Source organism: Strix uralensis, unplaced genomic scaffold (genome assembly GCF_047716275.1).
Source record: "Strix uralensis isolate ZFMK-TIS-50842 unplaced genomic scaffold, bStrUra1 scaffold_332, whole genome shotgun sequence".
NCBI classification, from domain to species: Eukaryota; Metazoa; Chordata; class Aves; order Strigiformes; family Strigidae; genus Strix; species Strix uralensis.
The window spans coordinates 57328-80000 of NW_027436926.1; the positions used below are offsets into that span (position 1 = coordinate 57328).

Sequence of the window (22673 nt, forward strand, 5' to 3'; positions counted from 1 at the left end):
GAAGGGTAGTGTGCTGGTGGGGAACTCCTTTTCCACATGGCTGTGGGGGGTCAGCTACCTGTAAGACCACTGTGGGGTGCAGGCTGGTGCTACATAAATTTTCTTGTCCTTAGGTTGATAACCTGACTGAATGTTTCCAAAGACTCTGCCTGACTGAGTGAGGGGAGAAGTCAGGCGTGTGCTGGGACTTGTCCAGGTCCGACTGAGCCACACCAGCCAAACCCAGTGTGCTGTGCATGTGTCATGTCAAGGGATAGGGAAGGGGGTGGTGGTGGTGGATGATGTATTGAATACGGTAGGAGCTGAGCAGGATGCACATGGCATGGAATAAGGGGTGGGGATTGCACTGGGTCTGACTGGGATGGAGTTAATTTTCTTCTCAGCAGCCCCTATGGTGCTGTGCTTTGCCTTGGTGGCCAAAACAGCTTTGATAACACCCCAACATCGTAGCTGTTGCTGAGCAGTGCTTGCAGAGCTTCAAGGCCTTCTCGCTTTCTCCCTCTGCGCTGACAAGCAGGAGGCTGGGGGTGGCAAGAGGCTGGGATGGGACAAAGCCAGGACAGCTGACCCCAACTGACCAAATCAATACACCACACCATATGACGTCGTGATCAGCAATAAAATTGGGGGAGTGAGGGATGTTCTTCAAAATATCCTTTGCTCAGAGTCTGGCCAGGCATCGATCCTCTGCTCTGAGTGATTGCTGCTCTGCTTACTCGGCTGTTTTTATCTCAACCCAGGAGATGGTTTCCCTCACTTTTGTCCTTCAAGTTTCCTCCCCCGTCCCGCTGCTAGGGAGTGAGCAAGTGACTGGGTGGGGGTTGCCATATCAGATTACGCCACCACAGGAGCACACAGCAACTAGGTTGGAATGTGCTTGTGAGGTCACTTGTGCCTTCTTATCTTGTAGGCGAGCAGATAACAAGTGGAGGGAAGTGTGGTGGTCAGGTCACTGGTGTCTGAGAGCTGATAGGCAAGAGGGAGACAAATGCATTGGGTATGTACTTGTGATGTCAGAGAATCACAGAATCATCTTGGTTGGAAAAAACCTTGAAGATCATCCAGTCCAACCATTAACCTCACACTGACACTTCCCAACTACACCATATCCTAAGCGCTATGTCAATGCAACTCTTAAACACCTGCAGGGATGGGGAATCCACCACTGCCCTGAGCAGCCCATTCCAACACCCAACAACCCCTTTGGAAAAGAAATACTTCCTAAGAGCCAGTCTGACCCTGCCCTGGTGCAGCTTGAGGCCATTCCCTCTTGTCCTGGCTCTTGTTCCTTGGTTCAAGAGACTCACCCCCCCTCTCTGCACCCTCCTTTCAGGGAGTTGCAGAGGGCCAGGAGGTCTCCCCTCAGCCTCCTCTTCTCCACACTAAACCCCCCCAGTTCCCTCAGCCGCTCCCCATCAGACCTGTGCTCCAGACCCTGCACCAGCTTCGTTGCCCTTCTCTGGACACGCTCAAGTCATTCAATGTCCTTTTTGTAGTGAGGGGCCAAAAACTGAACACAGTAATCAAGGTGCGGCCTCACCAGTGCCAAGTCCAGGGTTAAGATTCCTTCCCTGTCCCTGCTGGCCACACTATTTCTGACACAAGCCAGGATGCCACTGGCCTTCTTGGCCACCTGGGCACACTGCTGGTTCATGTTCATCCAGCTATCAGTCAACACCCCCAGGTCCCTCTCTGACTGGCAGCTCTCCAGCCACACCTCCCCAAGCCTGTAGCGCTGCAGGGGGTTGTTGTGGCCAAAGTACAGAACGCATTATTTGGCCTTATTGAAACTCCTCCAGTTGGCCTTAGCCCAGCGATGCAGCCTGTCCGGATCTTTCTGCAGAGCATCCCTACCCTTGTGCCAATCACACTCCCGCCCAACTTGGTGTCACTCTTCGCTGAATAGCTGATTGGCCAGGACCAGGTGCATGGCCTCTACAGGTGCATGTGAGGTCACCAGAGGCCGAATACGTCAACAGCGAGAACATGAAGAATGGGTGTATATGTACTTGTGAGGTCACTGGTGCCTGAGTAGCTGACAGGGCAGGAGCAGGCATCTGGCATTGTACTGGTTTTGGCTGGGGTAGAATTAACTTTGTATTTAGCGAAATAGTGAGCGAGGGACTGTGTGGGGCTGAGCTGCTGGCTGGGGTTAAACCATGACAAGTACATGTAGGTTGTTTTGAGGTCACTGTTGCCTGAGTAGCTGATAGGGTAGAAGCTGGCCCATAGCTCGTGTCTGTGCTGATGAGGTCACTCACTCCTGAGTAGCTCATCGGCCTGGAGTAGGCCCACGGCATGTGTAGGTGCTTATAATGTCCCTGCTGCCTGAGCAGCTGATAGGGTAGGAGCAGGCCCATAGTTTGTGTCGGTGGGTTTGAGGTCATTGGTGTCTGAATAGCCGATAGGCCAGCAGCAGGCCAATGTCAGAGGTAGATGCTATGACATCACCTGTGGCTGAGTAGCAGATAGGGCAGGAGCATGCCCATGGCTGTGTGTGAGCTTGTGATGTCACTGGTGCCTGAGCAGCTGATAGGGCAGGATCTGGCCCATAGCTTGTGTAGGTGCTTCTGATGTCACCTAAATGATCTTTAGACCGTGCCCAAATATGGCTTTTTGGAAGAAACATTGCCAGCAGAAGTCCATACACCACACACACGTGTGACAGTGTGACTCATGCACACACAGCAGTGGCAGCAGGAGGGTGTGAGGTCACTGTCAGTGTAACTCATGAGCACACAGTGGTGGCCATAGGAGGGTGTGAGGTCACATCACCAATGGCACCCCGTGGCCGTGGGGCTCAGCGCAGAGCAGCCGTTTGCATCAGAGGGGCATCACAGCAGCTGCGAGGCTGAAGGAGCAGCCCCAGCAGCCCTGGCTGGAGCTGTCAGGGTGGGGATGGCTCAGGGGCACCACAGGGATGTGCCTGGGGTCTGCGCCAGGAGGAAACCACAGACTTCCTGCCCGGGCTCTGCGGGGGGGAGCACAGGGAGCGCTGCGAGGTCACGTGGGCTGTGGTTTGTTCACCTGCAGGCTGCAGCTCCCGAGCCACCCGTGGGGAATAACGGCCCCTCGGTGACATGCTGAGAGTCAGGGATATGTCTGAGCTGTGTGTCTGCTGCCAGGACAGGGACATGTCCCAGCTCCAGCTCCATCTCATTGGAAGGGACCTTCCGTGGGGCTCTCCAGGGAGGGACGGGTGAGCCAGCGCTCCTGGGATGGGGCTCTGGCCTGGGATAAGGCCCTTTCCCAGCTGCTGCTCCAGTACAGAGGGGTCTGAAGCAGGGACAGGGGCTATTTCCTTCCCTTTCTGACAGCGCCCGGTGCAGTCCCAGCCCTGTGGTTCCCATGGCATGGGGATGGCTGGACACTCGCAGTTTGGGCTCTTGGTTGTGCCCAGTATAGGAGATGCTCAGTGCTCCTGGTCCACACAGCAGGGTTCAAGGCATGAAAAACCCATTTCCCCCACTACAACTGACCCTGTCCTGTGACGCCCCACCACCACAGTGACGTGACACCTGCAGCGGAGCCATCCCTCATATATGGTCATGAATGGCACTGGAGAAGTTCATTGGAGGGTTGGGCTGTGTCGGAGGGGAGATAGGTCCCGATAATGTCTAAAAAGGGGCTGCTGCTTTGATTGGCTCCTCCTGTAGCTGGGCTGGCATCAGCAGAGATATATTGCCCTCCCGTCGTCATTGTCCCCACGAGTCCCCAGGAGCTGTGGCAGGGAGTGTGGTACAGCAGGGATGTGCGGACAGGGCAGGAGGCTCAGGATGGGCACAGAGGGACTCCTGTCCCCTCAGATGCTGTGGATGCTCCTCTGGATACAGCTGTGCAGGGGTAAGTGCCATCTCCCTTGTCCCACAGCACAGGGCCAGCAGCTACCTGCGTGGTCATTAGGATCTGTCAGGGAATGGGGATTCTTTGCGGGTGCTCCTGAGACGAGGGGCAGAAGGTGCTCAAGTCCCTGGACCCTGTGCCCACCTGGGTGGGAGAGAGTATCATCTCCTTCTCCAGGGCTCCACCATCTAGGGCAGCCTGTGCTTGTCTGGATTCATAGACACCCTGTCCTGGGGTACCCTTTTGGGACTCCCTGTTCCCTAGCACTGAGGCGGTCCAGTGGGTGATGGCAGCACCCAGAGATCCCCCCAGGGCACTGCCAAGCTCTTGGGTGCCCCAAAGGGATTTGTGTGCTGCTCCCTGCCCCCTTGTTCCAGGGGAGCCCTGACCCCACAGGAACAGTTTGTGTCCCACAGAGAGAAGGGGAACGGTGCATCTACCGTGGAGGGACATCCTGCCTGGGGGACACGGCCCAGTGCAGGGACTGGGCTGACACCAGGGGTGAGGAGGGGATGTAGGTGCAGGGACCTTCTGGATCGTCTCAGTGGGAACACGGAAAGCCCTGGGCATGAGGGTGGGTGTGGATTGTGGTGGGGCAGGCAGTTTGCATGGGAAGCTGCAGGCCTGAGCACATGGGGCTGTTCAGGGGGTGCTGGGGAAGTGCAGGTGCCCAGCGCAGAGCTGGGCAGTGTGCAGGTGGCCATAAGCAGCAGGGAGATAGCCATTGGGCTGTGAGAAGATGCCTTGTGTGGTGGGATGGCAAATGACTCAGCAGGGCCAGAGCTGGGCACGCCCAGCCTTGTTCAGCCCATGAGGATAGAAGGAACCCCTGAAGTGCCCTGGGGACAGCCTGGAGGGGAGTGGGCTCCCACCCTGGTACCTCTGACTCCACGCTGTCAGGGGGTTCCCTCAGACCCACAGTGCTGGGGCTTGGTGCTGTCCTGACCCATCTAATGTTGGTGTTTGAAGGTGCTGTGGAGGTGAGGCTGGCGGATGGTGGCAGTCACTGTGCTGGGAGAGTGGAGGTGAAACACCAGGACCAGTGGGGAACTGTGTGTGGTCACTACTGGACCATGAATGATGCAGCAGTGGTTTGTAAGCAGCTGGGCTGTGGGTCTGCTGTTGGAGCTCCTAAGTATGGACACTTTGGGAAAGGATCTGGCCCAACTTGGATGAATAATGTTGGGTGTAAAGGCACCAAATCTGCCCTGTCTGACTGCACACACAGTGGATGGCGTAAACATAACTGCATTTATGCCCGTGATGCTGGAGTGATGTGTTCAGGTAAGGGGACAACCTATTCCCCACATCTGGGGCTGGGACGGTGGAAGGGATCCGGCTGTGCCCTCAGAGAACAACAAGCGGGTGCTGGAGCACAGCACAATGTGGCCGGTTGTCGGGGGAGGCAGCGGGTCTGCCTCTAGTCTAACTGAAGAAGAATTTAACCTTGAAGAAATTCCAGTGTATCCATGAGAGGCCAGAAAGTCCCGAGAAGTGCCATGGAAACAAGATTAGAGAACTAAGATAAGAAGAACTGTCCTGACGATTCAGGCGAGAAACTATCACCCAATCGTGAACTGTTAGTTACTAAAGTAAACCAATCCTGTATGAACACCTACTTTGAAGAAGGTTATAAAAAAGCTTGTTAAAACAATAAAGGGGCTTTTGCAGCCATTTTGGTCGCTTTCACACAATCTGATGTTTGTCGTGTCCGTCTCAACTGCGACAAATGGTGACCCCGACGTGATAAATTAGAGCGACGTGATAAATTAGAGCGACGTGATTGATTAGAGCAACGTGATTAGAGCGAAGTGGTCATTTAAAGGAGAAGTATAACGGCGGCGGGAAGAGCCGCGGAGACGGAGCCCGGTGTAGCTGAGAGCAGAGGGAATCTGCCTGGTCCGGACCTGAATTTCGACACCTAAAAAGGTGAGCCACCTGGAACGGGACTGTAATTATGGGGCAGTCATTAACAAAGGAAGAGGAGACAATTTTGTCTACCTGGAAAGCCCTATTAAAAAGAAAGGGGGTTAAAACCTCAGAACAAAGCCTGAAAAAGATTTTGCTATGGAGTAAGATGCAAGGCTTTGAAGCCACAACAGTTACTGCATTCAGTGTGAGTGCATGGCAAGCAGTAGGATTGAAAATGTTGGATGAGGTCTCTAAAGGACAAAAAGAGGCATGTGAGTTGGCAACCACATGGCGCTTATTGAGTGAAACCTTAAAGGAATGGAAGATAGAGCGTGAGGCCTCTGATGGGAAACTAACAGACATTCGACCTGAAGACAATGACGGGGAGGACTGTGGCAAAGGGACAAAGGCAGTGGATACCTCAGCCTCAGGAATAGCAGGCAGGAAACCCCTCACGGGCAAAAGCAGATCGCGCCCTCGCCCACCTCCTCCTCCTCCACCATTAAATATTTTGCGGGGCGATGAGGAGCCCCCCCCACCTAGTGGTGCAGCGGCGGCCCCTAGCGGCGCAGCAGCAGAAGGGGTGATTCCATCAGCCCCCCCCGAGGAGGAAAATAGGGCGGGTAACACAGAGCCAGAGAGCGAGAGCGAAAATGAAAGTGAGGGAGAAGAAGCTTTAACCACGGCTTTACAAACTCTACATATCACAGATAAACCCATGGTGAAGAAAGCCCAGCCATGGACTCTCCCTCCATCCACAGTAACTGTAATTCCAAGGTCCCCTGATCGATTTTGGGAGGGAGTTAGAAAGTATGCTGCTGAGGCTGGCAACTGGCATCTGGTTGAACGCCTCAGCCCGTACTCTCCAACCCCGGCATGTCCAAAGCCTGTAGATATAGCAGCAGAGGCTTATGGTGCATTCCCTGTTTATAAAGCTGTTGCAGGCACAAATGAGCATGATGAGCACAATCCGATCAGTTGGAAGGTGGTGCAGGATTTGCAGAATAAAGCACAGAAATTTGGAATCAATTCTCCTGAGGTGATGCAACTTATTCGAATAATCAGCACAGATTTGTTGTGTCCATATGATGTTACACATCTCGCACAAGTGCTGTTTCAGCCAGTACAATTACAAGTGTTTCAATCTACTTGGAGGCAGATGGCACGAGCAGCTGCACAAAATAATGCTCGACTGCCACAAGACAATCCGAGGTTAGGACTCGGAGAAGACGCCTTGCTTGGCGAGGGACCATTTAGTAACCCTCAGCTGCAAGCTACGTGGCCTCCGATTGTCCTTGAACAGGCACAACACATAGGGATTACAGCATTAAAGCGAACCATGGAAATGGCAGCTCCAAAACAGAAGTATATTGCTATCCGGCAAGGTCCTAAAGAACCCTTTTTGCAATTTGTAGAAAAAATATCTGCTGCATTGGAGAAACAGGTAGAAGATGAAACGTTAAGACAAATGTTATGCAAACAGCTATCAAAGGATAATGCTAATGAGGACTGCCAAAAGATAATACAGTCTTTACCAGGAGATCCTTCTATTCCTGACATGGTGGCCGCATGTTCAAAGGTTGGTACAGTGGAACATAAAATGGCGGCTTTAGCTACTGCCATGAACATGCGAAATACAGGAAAATGCTTTGGATGTGGTAAAGACGGTCATATGAAAGTAAATTGCCCGAACAGAAGGTCGGCAGGCAAGCAGCCCATGACTGTCCCACCAGGAACTAATTGCAATAAATGTGGGAAATCGGGACATTTCGCGAAACAATGTCGTTCCAAGTTTCATGCTAACGGGCAACCGATACAGGGAAACCACAAGAGGAGCGCGAGAGGGCGCGCGAGGACATCAAATCCCCTCCAGACAGCAGGTCAAATCCCCTCTGTGAGCAGCTATCAGCCGCAACTACTGGCTCAGCAGGGTTGGATGTATCCACCGCCGACACAATAACTATAGTTACAAAAGACATTGTTAAGGTCCCTCTTGAGGCGAGGGGTCCCATAGGACGAGGACTGAGTGCGTTACTTATAGGAAGATCAAGTAGCACCTTAAACGGATTAATCGTGCATGTGGGAGTCATTGATGCTGACTTTACGGGTCAAATTTGTGCATTAGTTTCGACCCTTTATCCACCTGTTACGATTCCAAAAGGTACTCGTCTTGCTCAACTTGTTCCTTTTTTGAGTTGTGTCCCAAAAGCAGAACAGCGACTGCGAGGCAATGGAGGCTTCGGTTCTACAGGACCCCCTCAAGTGTGCTGGTCTCAGACTGTCTCATCATCTCGACCACATATGACGTGCACGCTGTCAAATCATGGACATTCACCGACTACAGTAAGGCTTGCGGGGCTCCTAGATACGGGCGCCGATGTGACTATTATTTCTAACTATCTGTGGCCATCCACCTGGCCAACAGAGGATGTGGACACAGGGGTAGTGGGGCTGGGAGGCTCCGCACGAGCAAGAACACCAGCTACAGCAATTCTGATCACCAATCCTGAGGGCCAACAAGCAGTCGTTAAACCATATGTGACAGCAGCTCCCCTCAATCTATGGGGGAGAGATTGCTTGTCACAGTGGGGGGTGAAGATTACTACGGATTTTTAACGGGGGCCACTGTGCTGCAGGGTGTTAGGCAACCCACGCTTGTGTTGACCTGGTTAACGAATAGCCCTGTGTGGGTGGATCAGTGGCCCCTACCAACAGAGAAATTAAAGGCCCTGCAAGAATTGGTGGCAGAACAGCTAGCTGCTGGACACATTGAACCCTCTCAGAGCCCCTGGAATACTCCAGTGTTTGTGATAAAAAAGAAATCAGGAAAATGGCGATTTTTGCATGACCTGCAGCAGATCAATGCTGTCATGGCCACGATGGGGGCTCTACAACCAGGCATGCCTTCACTGGCCATGATCCCTCAAGATTGGGAAATCATTGTCATGGATCTCAAGGATTGTTTTTTTACAATACCATTAGCTTGTCAAGACAGGGAAAAATTTGCATTCTCTGTGCCTTCTGTCAATCATGCAGAACCTGCAAAAAGATATCAATGGAAAGTTCTGCCGCAGGGCATGAAAAATTCACCAACAATTTGTCAATGGTTTGTGGCACAAGCTTTGTCACCTGTAAGGGAAAGATTCCCTACCAGTTATTGTTACCATTACATGGATGACATCCTGTTAGCATCAAACAACAAGGAGCAGTTGAATGACATGGAGAATGTGACTAGAAATTCATTACAACACTATGGATTAGTTATCGCCCCTGAAAAGGTGCAGAAAGTAGAACCCTGGAAGTATTTAGGACTAACAGTCACAGGTAGGCAGGTAATGCCTCAACCTGTGAAACTTAACCTTGAAGTTAAAACCCTTAATGATGTACAGAAGTTAATGGGATCTCTGAATTGGATTAGACCCTATCTCGGACTGACCAATTCACAACTGCAACCTTTATTGGAATTATTAAAAAATTCCAATGATCCAACAGAACCCAGAGTATTAACTGAGGAAGCATTAAAGGTAATTCACATGGTGGAACGATCTATACACGAGAAATTTGTTTCTCGAATAGATCTGTCTCAATTGGTGCAACTCTTTGTACTAATTGACAAAACTGTACCATTTGGTGCTTTGGTGCAGTGGAATTCTGAGTGGGATGACCCACTGCACATTCTAGAATGGATGTTTCTGTCATTCCGACCACGAAAAACTGCTCCTGGACTGTTTGAGCTTATTGCTGATGTAATCATAAAAGCCAGAAAACGATGTACAGAACTAACAGGGCGTGACCCAGCTAAGATTGTTTTACCTGTTCAAAATTGGTATTTTGAATGGTGCTTGGCAAATAATTATGAACTACAGGCAGCCATGGCGGGTTTTCAAGGACAGGTGTCATATCACCTGCCGTCACACCCGCTACTGAAATTTGCCCGAGAAATACCATTTGGTCAAAAAAATTTAAGCCGCCCAGAACCAGTGAACGGCCTTACTGTTTTTACAGATGGCTCAGGAAAAACAGGTAAAGCAGCAGTAGTATGGTATGAAAACAACAACTGGAACAACAAAGTAGTATATCAAAATGGTTCTCCACAAGTAGTAGAGCTACGTGCAATGGCTGTTGTTTTTTCTATTTTTTCTGTTCCTGTAAATATTGTAACTGACTCAGCGTATGTAGCTAACTTAGTTTCTAGACTAGACAAAGTGGTTTTGACCATGTCAGACAATCAATTATTATTTGATGTACTTTTAGAACTCTGGAAAAGTATTCAACTACGGACAGAACCTTATTTTATCATGCACATCCGTAGTCATACCACTTTACCAGGATTTTATACAGAAGGTAATGCCAGAGCGGACGCTCTTGTTTCTGCTATGACTCTGAGTACTGTTCCTAACATAAAGCAACAAGCTGTATTATCACATCAATTTTTGCACCAAGGATATCGAGCTTTACGACGGCAGTTCGGCTTGTCTCATGCGGAAGCTCGGTCTATTGTAGCCGCCTGCCCTGACTGCCAAGGAACTCACACACCAGTATATTTTGGTACTAACCCCAGAGGTATGCAGGCTTTACAGATTTGGCAAAGTGATGTTACTCACATAAATGAATTTGGCCGACAGAAATATGTTCATGTTTCCATTGATACTTATTCTCATGCCTTAGTAGCAACAGCACATAACGGGGAGACAGGAAAAGATGTAGTTCGAGATTTCCAAAAGGCTTTCTCTATGCTTGGGGTACCACGCCAAATAAAAACGGACAATGGCCCAGCATACATTTCACAGAAGGTTCAAACATTTTTTAATTTGTGGGGTGTTACTCATGTTACAGGAATTCCCCATTCCCCAACAGGACAAGCAATTGTTGAGCGTGCACATAGTACGTTGAAGCGGCAGCTTCAAAAACAAAAAGGGGGAATGATTGGGGAACCACCACAGGCATGTTTGGATAAAGCAGTTTATGTTCTTAACTTTCTCCATTACGGGGATAATTCTTCTTTACCTCCTCTTTTTCAGCATTTCTCTTCTCTTTTTTCAAAACAGGATTTGCAAAAAGACATCAAAGTGCATGATAGAGATCTAATTACTGGCCAGTGGAGTGGACCATGTGAATTATTAACCTGGGGCAGGGGTTATGCTTGTGTCTCTACAGATGCCGGCCCTCGCTGGGTTCCTGCTCGGTGTGTTCGGCCTGTGCTGGAACCTGCATCAGGCTGAAGGATGGGTAGTTCCACAACCCAAGCAGAATATCTGGGTAACTTTGGCAAATATGACACATCAAGAAACCTTGTGCCTTTCTACTGCGAACCCGGAAAATCCATTCTCCACCTGTTTGGTGGGAGTGCCAGTAGACACATGGCCAATCCCACAAACCCTTCAGGCTTTCTCTCTTTGCAACTCTTCAAAAAATTGTACAGATAATTGGGATGGTGTATATAGTCACCTTCCACAGGTTACGCAAGAACCCCAAGAGCTAGAGTTGCTAGGCTCTGTTATAATGGATGCTTGTGTGTTTTTTAATTACTCCTATAACACCACACGGAGAGGGCAAAATGTGAATGCAACTAATGCTGCTTATCATAATTCAACTGCTTGGTGCAATTATACTTCGACTAACATCTCACGATCTTTTGCTGTTCCTCTTGCATTACCTCCTGGTGTGTTTCTAATCTGTGGAGATCGTGCCTGGGGAGGCGTCCCATCTAAACTGAATGGAGGCCCGTGTAGCCTCGGACGTCTCACGTTATTAACACCAAATGTGTCAATGATTCTGAATATGACTCGAAAACATAAGCGAGTCCCAAGGACCGTTCATCGGTTTGAAAGTTCTTGTCGAGATAACGTTGAATTCTGGAATCCAGGCCAGATCATAACGGCCTCCATATTGGCACCAGGAGTTGGTGTTGCAAATGCCTTAACGACTTTGAATAAGTTGGGATGTTGGCTTAGCAAACAGACTAACGCTACTTCTTTAGCTTTAAGTGGCCTTTTAACTGATGTTGATAGTGTTAGACATGCTACTTTACAGAACAGGGCTGCAATTGACTTTTTGCTTTTAGCGCAAGGACATGGATGTGAAGATTTTGAAGGAATGTGTTGCATGAATTTGTCTGACCACTCAGAATCTATTTTTAAAAGTATACAGCAGCTGAAGGATGGTGTGAGGCGTCTAACAGAAGAGGATGGATTGGATTGGCTTACAAGGATGTTTAAAGGATGGGGACTTTCTGGATGGTTGATATCTCTGGTCAAAACTGTGGGGGTCATGATCTTGGTAATTGTGACTGTGCTTTTGATGTTGCCATGTCTTGTCAGTCTTCTGCAAAGGGCCCTGCAGAAGACTGTTTCTGCAATATTTCTAGCACAAATACAAAAAGGGGGAATTGTCGGGGGAGGCAGCGGGTCTGCCTCTAGTCTAACTGAAGAAGAATTTAACCTTGAAGAAATTCCAGTGTATCCATGAGAGGCCAGAAAGTCCCGAGAAGTGCCATGGAAACAAGATTAGAGAACTAAGATAAGAAGAACTGTCCTGACGATTCAGGCGAGAAACTATCACCCAATCGTGAACTGTTAGTTACTAAAGTAAACCAACCCTGTATGAACACCTACTTTGAAGAAGGTTATAAAAAAGCTTGTTAAAACAATAAAGGGGCTTTTGCAGCCATTTTGGTCGCTTTCACACAATCTGATGTTTGTCGTGTCCGTCTCAACTGCGACAGCCGGTCACACTGCCAAGCTTGGACTGTCATTGCTGATGTCCCCAGTCCCTGGGGAAAGCCCAGAGGGAGCCTACCCCAGGGTGAACTAACCCTGCCACAGGGTCTCAGCCCCCTTCAGTCAGTGTCTTGGGCTGCAGATGAACCTTCCATCCCTGCCCCATTTTGATCACTGGTATCCACTGGTCTCCACCCATTCTGCCAGTTCCCAGTCAGCAATGCTGAGGGTCCTGTGCTGGAGAAAACTGCAGGGAACTTTCATGGAACACCACACCTTGGAGGAACGGCATGAGATGGCTGGTCCCTGTGGCTCATCCTCCCTCACAGGCATGAGTACCTCAACTGAATCAAAAGGCTTTTCAGAGAGCACGAGCGCGGGGCCCTGGGCAGAGGAGCAGGCTGGCACACAGCCCTTCGCCTCCTGTCCCCAGGGCTCGGCTGTGTGATCTGGCACTGTGAGGCCTCAGAGCTTGGCAGCTGCTTGACTCTGGCTGCTCCCTACTGCATCACTGTGTGCCCAGGTGGGCACTAGGACATCCCTGGGGCTGTGACAGCCCTTCAGGGACATGGCCACATGCAGGCAGTGCTGCCCTGCTGCCCAACCCTTCCTGCCTGCCCACAGCTCCCCACACTGCCCCATGAAACAGGGGCATTGGCCACACACACTGACTCTCAGCTGTGCCTGCTGTTACCCTCCGAGACAGCGTGAACCCAGGGGCATGTGCGGGTCCCCTGCCCCTCTGCCTGACTGTCATTTTGGGACCTGTGCACTCTGGGCAGAGTCCTGTGTCCCTGGCTGACGACACCCTCTCAGAGCAGCCATTGGATGAGTCTGGGCAGGCACCACCCATGGTAACATCTGCACCGTTTCTATGCTCTGTGAAATCTCCCTGCTAACAGGAACCTCCCCAAACCCCATAACACTGCTGGGAACGGGTTCTATTTACATCTGCATCAAGGTGATGGCCCCACCTCATCCCATGCTCTGCAGGGATTGAGCAGGCTGCAGCAGTCATTATCATCTGGGTCATTTCTCCTGGACCTGAACTGCGCACACCTCTGCGGTGCCGGGGGGACCATGCCAGGCAGCACAGGGCACCTTGCGCAGCAGCAGTTTGTCTAAGCGGTGCCTGGTGCTGCGACAGACACATAATGTTGAGTGAGGTGATGGTGTAGTGAAGGGGTGCAAGGGGGCCTGGATGTGTTTGTGTCACCAACACTCCACCAGCAGCTTCCTCTGGGATGTGCAATGGGTGAATTGGTCACAGCTTCCTCAGAGGTGATATGGGATGTGGGCATGTAACTGCCAGAGGGCTCTGGGAACTCCCAACTGTTTTGGGTTTTTTCTAGAATTTGTCTGTCTGGTGGAAGGGAAGAGCCACTGCTCAGGACGTGTGGAGATCCATGACGGGGACCAGTGGAAAACTGTCTGTGCTTCCCACTTTGGTCCCAAAGCTGCTGACGTGCTCTGCAGGGAGTTGCAGTGTGACGCAGCCCTGCCTGTCCCTGGAGGAAGTCCCTTTGGAGAAGGGGTGGGTCCCATCTGGGATGGAGAGCTGCAGTGTGTGGGGAATGAATCCCTCCTCGCCTCCTGCCCCAGGGGGTCCCCCAGGGACCAGCCCTGCACCCAAGCAAACAGCGCTGTTGTCAGCTGCACAGGTAAGGACTCAGGGAGGGGTGTTGAATACTGGGGCTGTACTGGGGGCAGGGGAGCAGAGCACGGGCCGTGTTGGCCTTGGCATGAGACCAGGAGGGGTGATGTTTTCTTCCACAGTCTTCAGTTATGCAGGGAAAGACACAGAAGCCAATGTCCCACTTCTGTTCTGTCCTCAGGAATTTGGTGCAGGGCTGCAGAAAGGTTCAGGATGGGGACAGAGGGACTGTGTCCCCTTAATTACTGTAGTTGCTCCTCTGGGTGCAGTTGTGCAGGGGTCAATGCCGGCTGCCCTGTCACAATGTCCTGGGGCCAAGGAGCACCACAGGGATCCCTCTGGAAATGGGGCTTCTTCCTGTGTGTCAATGTGACAAGCGGGAGAAGGTGAACAGGTTCGTTGACCCTGTGCTTCTCTGAATGGGAGAAGGGCTTTTCTGTTTCCAGGACTCCAACTTTTATGGCCGTTAGTGGCTGGGTGTGTCCATGGTTTTGGCATCCTTGGGCACCCTTCCTGGAGCCCAGGCTCTGCCAGCTCTGTTCCTTGTGAGCTGGTGGTGGCTTAAGTGGTGGCTCTTTGCTCTGTTATCCCAGAGGCACAGTCAGCCTGAGGGGTAGCTGGGAAGGGGTGTAGACTGTTCAGTCTTGCCCTGGAGTCAGGGTGAGACCCAGCCTGAGCAGGGGTAGGTTGTGCCTGTGGAGGTAAGGGAAGTGGGGTGTCTGTTCCCACAGGCTCACAAAGAGGTGGCCGTCCTGGGGGATCTTAGACAAGGGCAGGGCTGGGTTGATGCCTGAAGACAAGGGGGGGCATGGGTTGGGAGGCCTGGCTGGGACCATCATGTTGCTACAGAGTGGACACAGAAAGGCCTGAGGGTGGAGGATGAGTTGGGAGGGGCCCAGGGCAGGCTGTGGTGCAGGGGAGCTGGGGGCTCTGGGGAGGAGCAGCTGTGTATGCTTGGGGGGGCCATAGTGGGGACAGGTCTGTTTTCAGGGTGCTGGCTGGAGAGGAGCAGGTGCCCTGGGTGGGCATGGGCCAGGGGCAGGGGGCTGTTGGGCTGGAAGGAAGTGCCAAAGACTGTGGGGCCACAAATGACCCAGCAGGGCCAGAGCTGGGAACCCCAGGCTTGCACAGCCCATGAGGATAGAAGGGACCCCTGAAGTGCCCTGGGGACAGCCTGGAGGGGAGTGGGCTCCCACCCTGGTACCTCTGACTCCACCTGCCCAGGACTTCCCCCAGACCCACAGTGATGGGGCTCAGCGCTGTCCTGACTGTTCCTGTCTCAGTGTTTGAAGGTGCTGTGGAGGTGAGGCTGGCGAATGGCGGCAGTCGCTGCGCTGGGAGAGTGGAGGTGAAACAACAAGGCCAGTGGGGGACCGTGTGTGATGACTCTTGGTACATGAATGATGCAGCAGTGGTTTGTAAGCAGCTGGGCTGTGGGTCTGCTGTTGGAGCTCCTAATAACAGACACTTTGGGGAAGGATCTGGCCCTATTTGGATGGATGATGTTGGCTGTAATGGCACCGAATCTGCCCTGTCTGACTGCACACACAGCGGATGGGGTGAAAATGACTGCGCTCATTATTATGACGCTGGAGTGATGTGTTCAGGTAAGGGGACAAACTGTTCTCCATCTCTGGGGTTGGGATTGTAGAAGGAACGTGGCTGTGTCCTCAGGGATCAACCGTCAGGCACCAGAGCATTGCCCAATGTGGCTGGTCACACTGCTGAGCTGGCACTGTCATTACTGGTGTCCCCAGTCCCTGGGGAAAGGCCAGTGGGAACCTGCCCAGGGTTGCCTTTACCATGCCTGGCCCCTGAGGTGCCACAGATGAACCCTCCATCCCTGTTCTGCACTGTCTGTTGATTCCCATCTTTCTCCTCCTGTTCATCCAGGACCTGTCTGTCTGTGCTGAGGGCCAGGTGCCCCCATGCCAGAGGCACCACAAGTGACTCATGTGGCCACCCACAGTCCTGGCCAAGGGCATGAGATGGATAGCTGTTGTCCAGTTGTCCCCTGGCAGACACAAGTCCCTTGGCAGAGTCAAAGGGGTTGCTTGGAGAGGAGAAGCGCTGGGCTTGGGCAGAAAAGCAGGGTGGCACATGGCACCTCGTTCCTCTCCCAGGTCACCCCATGAGAGCCTGAGCATGGGGACATTGCCCCGTCCAGGCAATGCTGACCTGCTGCCCAGCCTCTCCTGCCTGCCCCAGCCCCTGGCTGCTCAGTGCCACGAGGGATTTGTCAGCACTTACTGTCTCTGCTCTGTGCCTGCCCTTGCACCAGGAGCTCGTGTAAGCCCAGGGCTTTTCTTCTCTGCACTCTCCTGCCTTCTGCGAGCCATGGGCAGGGACGTGCATGACCAGCAGTGCACTCTGGCTGTGGCTGAGAACCTTTTTCCTGGGTAGGCGCCTGAGCAGGGTGGTGGCACAACGACCAATCACAGGTACAGTCTCACTGTAATTTTGCCCTGTTACATGTCCCATCCACCAACCGTGCCCCCACAGCCCAAGACCCCTGCAGGAACAAGGGGTCTTCTCGTGGCACCAAGGGGATCTTCGCACCTGGCCCTGAGCTCAATGGGGCAGAGCAAGCTGCAGCAGCCAGCAGCGCCTGGGCCCATTTCCCTGATCCCCAAGCCCTCTGGGTGTTACAGTGCCCAGGGACCAGTACTGGGCAGCCCAAGTTCTCTGGGGCAGCAGCACTTTGAGAGATTCCTGTAGCTGTGGCTGTTGGGAGAGAAGCAAGCCCACAAGTGCTGTGCTGAATTCTGAGGAGCAGCAGGCTGGGGGCTGATGTGTTTGTGCCATCAGCACCCCCTGAGAGCAGCTGAGGATGTCACAGGGGTTTTTCCCTTTGACCACCTCTGAGATCAGTCAGGATATTGCCAGAGGGCTGTGGGAACTCTCAGGTATCTTTGGTCCACATCCATCTGGCTGCTCTAAGGGGACAGCCCCTCCTGAGGATGTATAGTGATCCATGAGGAGGACCTTTGGAAAACTGTCTGTGACTCACATCTTGGTCACAAAGGCACCCACATGGTTTGCAGGGTGTGCTGTGGGTCTGTCACAGACACACACCCTTGAGTGCTGTGATGGTGCAGTGAAAGGGTGCAAGGGGGCCTGGATGTGTTTGTGTCACCAACACTCCCCCAGCAGCTTCCTCTGGGATGTTCAATGGGTGAATTGGTCACGGCTTGCTTGGAGGTCATGTGGGATGTGGAATTGTAAGTGCCAATGGCTCTGGGAACTCCCAACTGTTTTGGGTTTTTTCCAGGATTTGTCTGTCTGGTGGAAGGGAAGAGCCGCTGCTCAGGACATGTGCAGATCCATGATGGGGACCAGTGGAAAACTGTCTGTGCTTCCCACTTTGGTCCCAAAGCTGCTGACGTGCTCTGCAGGGAGTTGCAGTGTGACGCAGCCCTGCCTGTCCCTGGAGGAAGTCCCTTTGGAGAAGGGGTGGGTCCCATCTGGGATGGAGAGCTGCAGTGTGTGGGGAATGAATCCCTCCTCGCCTCCTGCCCCAGGGGGTCCCCCAGGGACCAGCCCCGCACCCACGCAAACAGCGCTGTTGTCAGCTGCACAGGTAAGGACACAGGGAGGGGTGTTGAACACTGGGGCTGTGCTGCTGCTTGGGGAACCGAGCAAGGACCCTGCTGAGCCGGGTATGAGGGCAGGAGGGGTGGATGGGGTTGTCTGTGGCATGAAAATAGTGCAGAAGGAGAACAAGGGCATGTTGTCCCTCTGGCCTCTCTGCCAGCTACAGAGGGTACAAGAGCACCAATCCACCCTCTTTCGTCCTCCTCTCTCCCCAGAGTACACAGGGTTCAGGCTAGTGAAGGCAGCACAGTGTGTGCAGGGAGGGTGGAGGTCCAGGTGCTGGGGACGTGGGGGACCCTCTGTGCCTCCCGCTGGGATCTCTCGGATGCCCACGTTCTCTGTCGGCAACTCAACTGCGGGTTTGCTGAGTCCATTCCTGGAGGAGAGCATTTTGGGAGAGAGACTGGCCCTGTCTGGAGAGACTCATTCCACTGTGACGGGACTGAAGCCCACCTGCAGCAGTGCCCAGTGACCACCCTGGGGGCCTCACCATGCTCCCAAGGGAACACTGCTGCTGTCATTTGCTCAGGTGGGTGCCAGAATCACAGAATCACAGAATCAACTAGGTTGGAAAGGACCTTGAAGATCATCTAGTCCAACCATTAACCTAGCACTGCCAGTTCCCATCTACACCAGATCTCTCAGCGCTATATCGACCCTACTCTTAAACACCTCCAGGGATGGGGACTCCACCACGTCCCTGGGCAGCCCATTCCACTGCCTAATAACCTGTTCTGTAAAGAAATACTTCCTGACATCTAGTCTAAACCTTCCCTGGAGCAACATGAGACCATTCCCTCTTGTCCTATCACTTGTTACTTGGTTAAAGAGACTCATCCCCAGCTCTCTGCAACCTCCTTTCAGGTAGTTGTAGAGGGCGATGAGGTCTCCCCTCAGCCTCCTCTTCTCCAGACTAAACAACCCCAGATCCCTCAGCCGCTCCTCGTACGACATGTGCTAGGGCTCCCATGGCCATACCAGGCTGACTTTCTCCCTGGAGAAACCCTGCCTTCCCCAGGAGCCATCTGGAGGTTTTTCCCTGCTCAGAGTGAGCGCTCCACTTTGGGACAGCTGAGGACTGAACGGAGGCAGGCATCTGCCCCTAGGGCAGTTGCTTAGGCCCCAGCACCACCACCAGGTCTGGGCTCCTCTGTTCTCATACTGTATAAGGAGCCCAGGACAGGGCTGCAGGGCTCTGTCCCATCCCTCTGGCTGCAGACACCCACATCCCATCCCCACAGAGAGCCCTGCAGAGCCTCATCCCACCACCCAGCAGGAGCTGCCTGGGTGCACCCAGCAGCAACAGACCTGGGTGTGAGCTGCAGAGAGGGCCCAGGCTTTACCCTCGCTTCTCCTCAGCACAGGCTCAATCTTGTCCAGTTTGGTGGGGAAATCCCCCCTCGCCCCCCTCCCTGAAGGGTGCCATGCTCCCGGTGCCGCCCATGGCCGTGGCATCTCTGCTCTCCCCAGGCTCAGCCAGCTTTGGATCCCTGCGGCTGGTGGGTGGAGGGAGCCGCTGCGACGGACGAGTGGAGATCTTCCAGGATGGGGCATGGGGCAGAGTCCTGGATGACCAGTGGGACGTGCAGGAGGCCAGCGTGGTGTGCCGGCAGCTGCGGTGTGGGGAGGCCGGGACAGCCTACAACCCCCCAAAGCCTGAGCGAGGGACAGGCCCCGTGGGGCTGCGAGGGGTGCGGTGCGCAGGGCATGAGGCCAACCTGAGTCTCTGCAACACCTCCCTGCCTGAGAGCACGCTGGCGGCAGGGGTTGTGGAGGATGTGGGAGTCATTTGTGGGGGTGAGTGGCACTGTGCAGGCTCCCCAGGTGATGGTCTGTGCAGGCAGACAGTCCCTGGCAGCAACTGGGGTTTGTACCCACTGCAGGGAGTCGGTGGCTCCGGCTGGTGAACGGGGCCGGGCGCTGCGCAGGGAGAGTGGAGATCTACTACCAGGGCATGTGGGGGACTGTCTGCGATGATGGCTGGGACCTGTCTGATGCTGCCGTCGTCTGCCACCAGCTGGGCTGCGGAGGGGCAGTGGAGGCAGCCGGCTCTGCTCAGTTCGGGGAAGGCTCCGGGCAGATCTGGCTGGACGGTGTGAACTGCTCCGGGGCCGAGGCTGCTCTCTGGGACTGCCCAGCTGGGCCCTGGGGGCAGCACGACTGCAGGCACAAAGAGGATGTGGGAGTCATCTGCTCAGGTCTGTGCCAGGAGTTGTGGTGGGAGCCTGGTTCCTGGGGAGACCAGGACGTGGGGAGAGCCGGGCATGGCTGAGGCTGTCCCTGGCTGCCTCTGAGCTCCTGCCTGAGCACATCCTGTGGACACCCATGCATGGGCAACCTCAGTCCCACTGGGGGTCCTGGGGAGCTCAGCCATCCCCGAGGGTTAGTGGGAAGGGCAGGGGTGTCTGTCCATCAGGGACTTCTCTTTGCACCTGGGTGCCAAGGGGACATGTTGGCCCTGCCCTTGCCTGGCTGAGGGCCTCGGGTGCAGAGGTGTCCTGGCTCCCACAACCCCAGGGCAGCCTGTTCCCCCTTTGGGGTCTTTTCCTCCCAGAGTTCATGGACCTGAGGCTGGAGAACAGTGACGGCTGCTCTGGGCGTCTGCAGGTTTTCTACAACGGGACATGGGGGAGCGTTTGCTCCAACTCGATGACTCTCAACACGGTGACGCTGGTGTGCAAGGAGCTGGGCTGTGGGGATGGAGGATCCCTGGAAAGACGCCAGCCCTCTGGTAGGGTGTCTGGCCCTGCCTGGCTGGATCGCGTGCAGTGTGGGGAGAGAAACAGCTCCTTCTGGCAGTGTCCCTCCACTCCCTGGAACCCACAGTCATGCCAAGACCTGCAAGAGGAGTCCAACATCTCCTGCAATGGTAACTCTGATCCTCCCGGGTACTCATGTCACTCCAGATTCTACTCCGCATTGGCCATAGCCAAGCACAGATAAAGAGCTTGGAGGGGCTTTTCCTTTCCATGTCAGACCCTTCTGCTGCCAGTGGCACAAACATGATCACGGCCACACATGTCCAGCAGCAGTTGCAACCCAGGTTGCCAGCAGCGCCTGTGGGAGGCAGAGGCATCTCCAGGTGAGGTCTCAGAAGAGACCAGAGAGGTTTCAGAAGAGCCTCCCTTCCACAGACAAGCTACTGCTGTGCTGTGAACCAGGGAGCTCTTGGGGCTGAGCACTCGGGGTCCCCCCACAGTCCTGTGCGTGTCCCCTGGATGACTGCAGTTCAATTGCTGCCATGACCAAGATGGCACAGGGAAGCACCAGCAGAGCTCAGCCCCTCTCTCGTCTGCATGATCCCCCAAACCAGCCCCTTCACCACAGTGTTTCCTTCTTCAGGGGGACGCCCAGAAATGCCCCTGACCCCGTTGGCCCCGTGCCCCAACTCCACGAGCTGCACAGGTAAGGATTTGCCGCTCTGTGTCTGGCAGGGCTCTGCCTGCTGTCCTGGTGCCATGGGAGGTCTTTGCCTTCTCCAGCCAGGGAGAAGATTCGTGCCGTGGGCGGTGAGGATGAGTGCTCGGGCAGAGTGGAGGTCTGGCACCGTGGGTCCTGGGGGACGGTGTGTGACGACTCCTGGGACATGCAGGATGCCGAGGTGGCATGCAGGCAGCTGGGCTGTGGCCGTGCAGTGTCTGCCTTGCGTGAGGCTGCATTTGGGATGGGGATGGGCCCCATCTGGCTGGAACAGGTGGAGTGCCAGGGGACGGAGCCGTCCCTGCAGGACTGCTGGGCCCGGCCTGGGGACGGCGGTGCTTGCTTGCATAAGGAAGATGCTGCCGTGCGCTGCTCAGGTGAGTGACAGGGCTGGAACCCCTTGGTCAGGCATTGGCAGGGAGATGGGGAAGACCTTCAGTGCACGAGGTCTTGACATGGCCCCCGACATCTCATGAGCAAGAATGTTCCTGCAGAGTGCAGGAGGCTGGTGCCAGTCAGGGAGCAGCCTCGTTGAACTGGATGTCCTTTGGCCACTACCCGTGGGGCCCTGCAGACCCAGGGCTATCGCCAGGCTGCCTGTGCCATCCTGCCTGCTTCCCAGAGCAGAGGTGCTGGGCCCAGGCCTGGCTTCTCTTTCGGGCAGTGAAGGAGGGGCAATTTCTGTTGGATGTGTCAGGGACATCTACAGACACCCCCATGGTGTGCTGGGGAAGAGGGTCCCCGCTCCCCGCATACCCAGTGTCTCAGCCCTGCTCTCTTTTTCCTCCTCTGCAGCTACACCCAGGATGGCAACATCCCCATCCCAAGCAGGTAAGTTGTCCTCCCCCTTGGGCTGGGTATCCCCAGGGACAGGCTGTGACTCACAGATGGATGGAAGGGGCTCCTTGCTGGGGTGTGAAAGTCTCTGGAGGAGGCACTGGAGTGGTGGGAGGGTGTGAGGGAGAGTTGTCATTACGTCAGCAGGGTGGAAGCTTCCCCACACTCACTCCTGGGGCCCTCCAGCCTCTGCTGCCTTGTGTGATGGGGTCAGGACTGGTGCTGCCTCCACCTCTCCCAGGCCTGGTTGCTGCCCCTTCCATTTTCTCTCCCCTGCAGTTCCCACCCGAGGCCGTCAGACCAGCAGCGGAAGAGTCTCAGTGCCTGTCATCATGTGCATCATCCTGGGGGCCCTTCTCTGCCTGCTCCTGGCCCTCTTGGCTGGGCAAGTGCTGAGCACCAGGGCTGGGCACAGAGGTGGGTCCTTCCCCAGAGGTCACAGGGGGAGATACCTCCTGGAAGGACAGAGTGGTGCTGCAGGGGGGTGTCAGCGAGGGTCATCAGTGAGAGGCACAGACAGAGGTGGGGGGATGAGACAGTATGCTGCCACCTTCACATGTGCTGCCCCACTGAGTGCCTGTCCGTGGGCAACCAGCAGCAAGGACTGGAGAGAGCCCAGAGGTGGGAGGAGCTAGCGATGGGGCGAGGAGGGAAATGGCAGAGTGGGGACGGCCAAGGCTGGCAGTGCTCTAGGT

At 54.2% G+C, this 22673-nt stretch overlaps 1 protein-coding gene and 1 pseudogene across 1 annotated transcript; both read left to right on the plus strand.

Moving 5' to 3' along the window:
- Positions 1–3776: 3776 nt before the first annotated feature.
- Positions 3777–22395, plus strand: LOC141938829 (scavenger receptor cysteine-rich type 1 protein M130-like; annotated as a pseudogene).
- Positions 7997–12342, plus strand: LOC141938827 (syncytin-2-like). Its single transcript, XM_074857846.1, has 2 exons — positions 7997–8097; positions 10912–12342. The coding sequence occupies exons 1-2, from the start codon at positions 8056–8058 to the stop codon at positions 12220–12222; spliced, it is 1353 nt and encodes a 450-aa protein (XP_074713947.1). The 5' UTR covers positions 7997–8055; the 3' UTR covers positions 12223–12342.
- Positions 22396–22673: the final 278 nt, after the last annotated feature.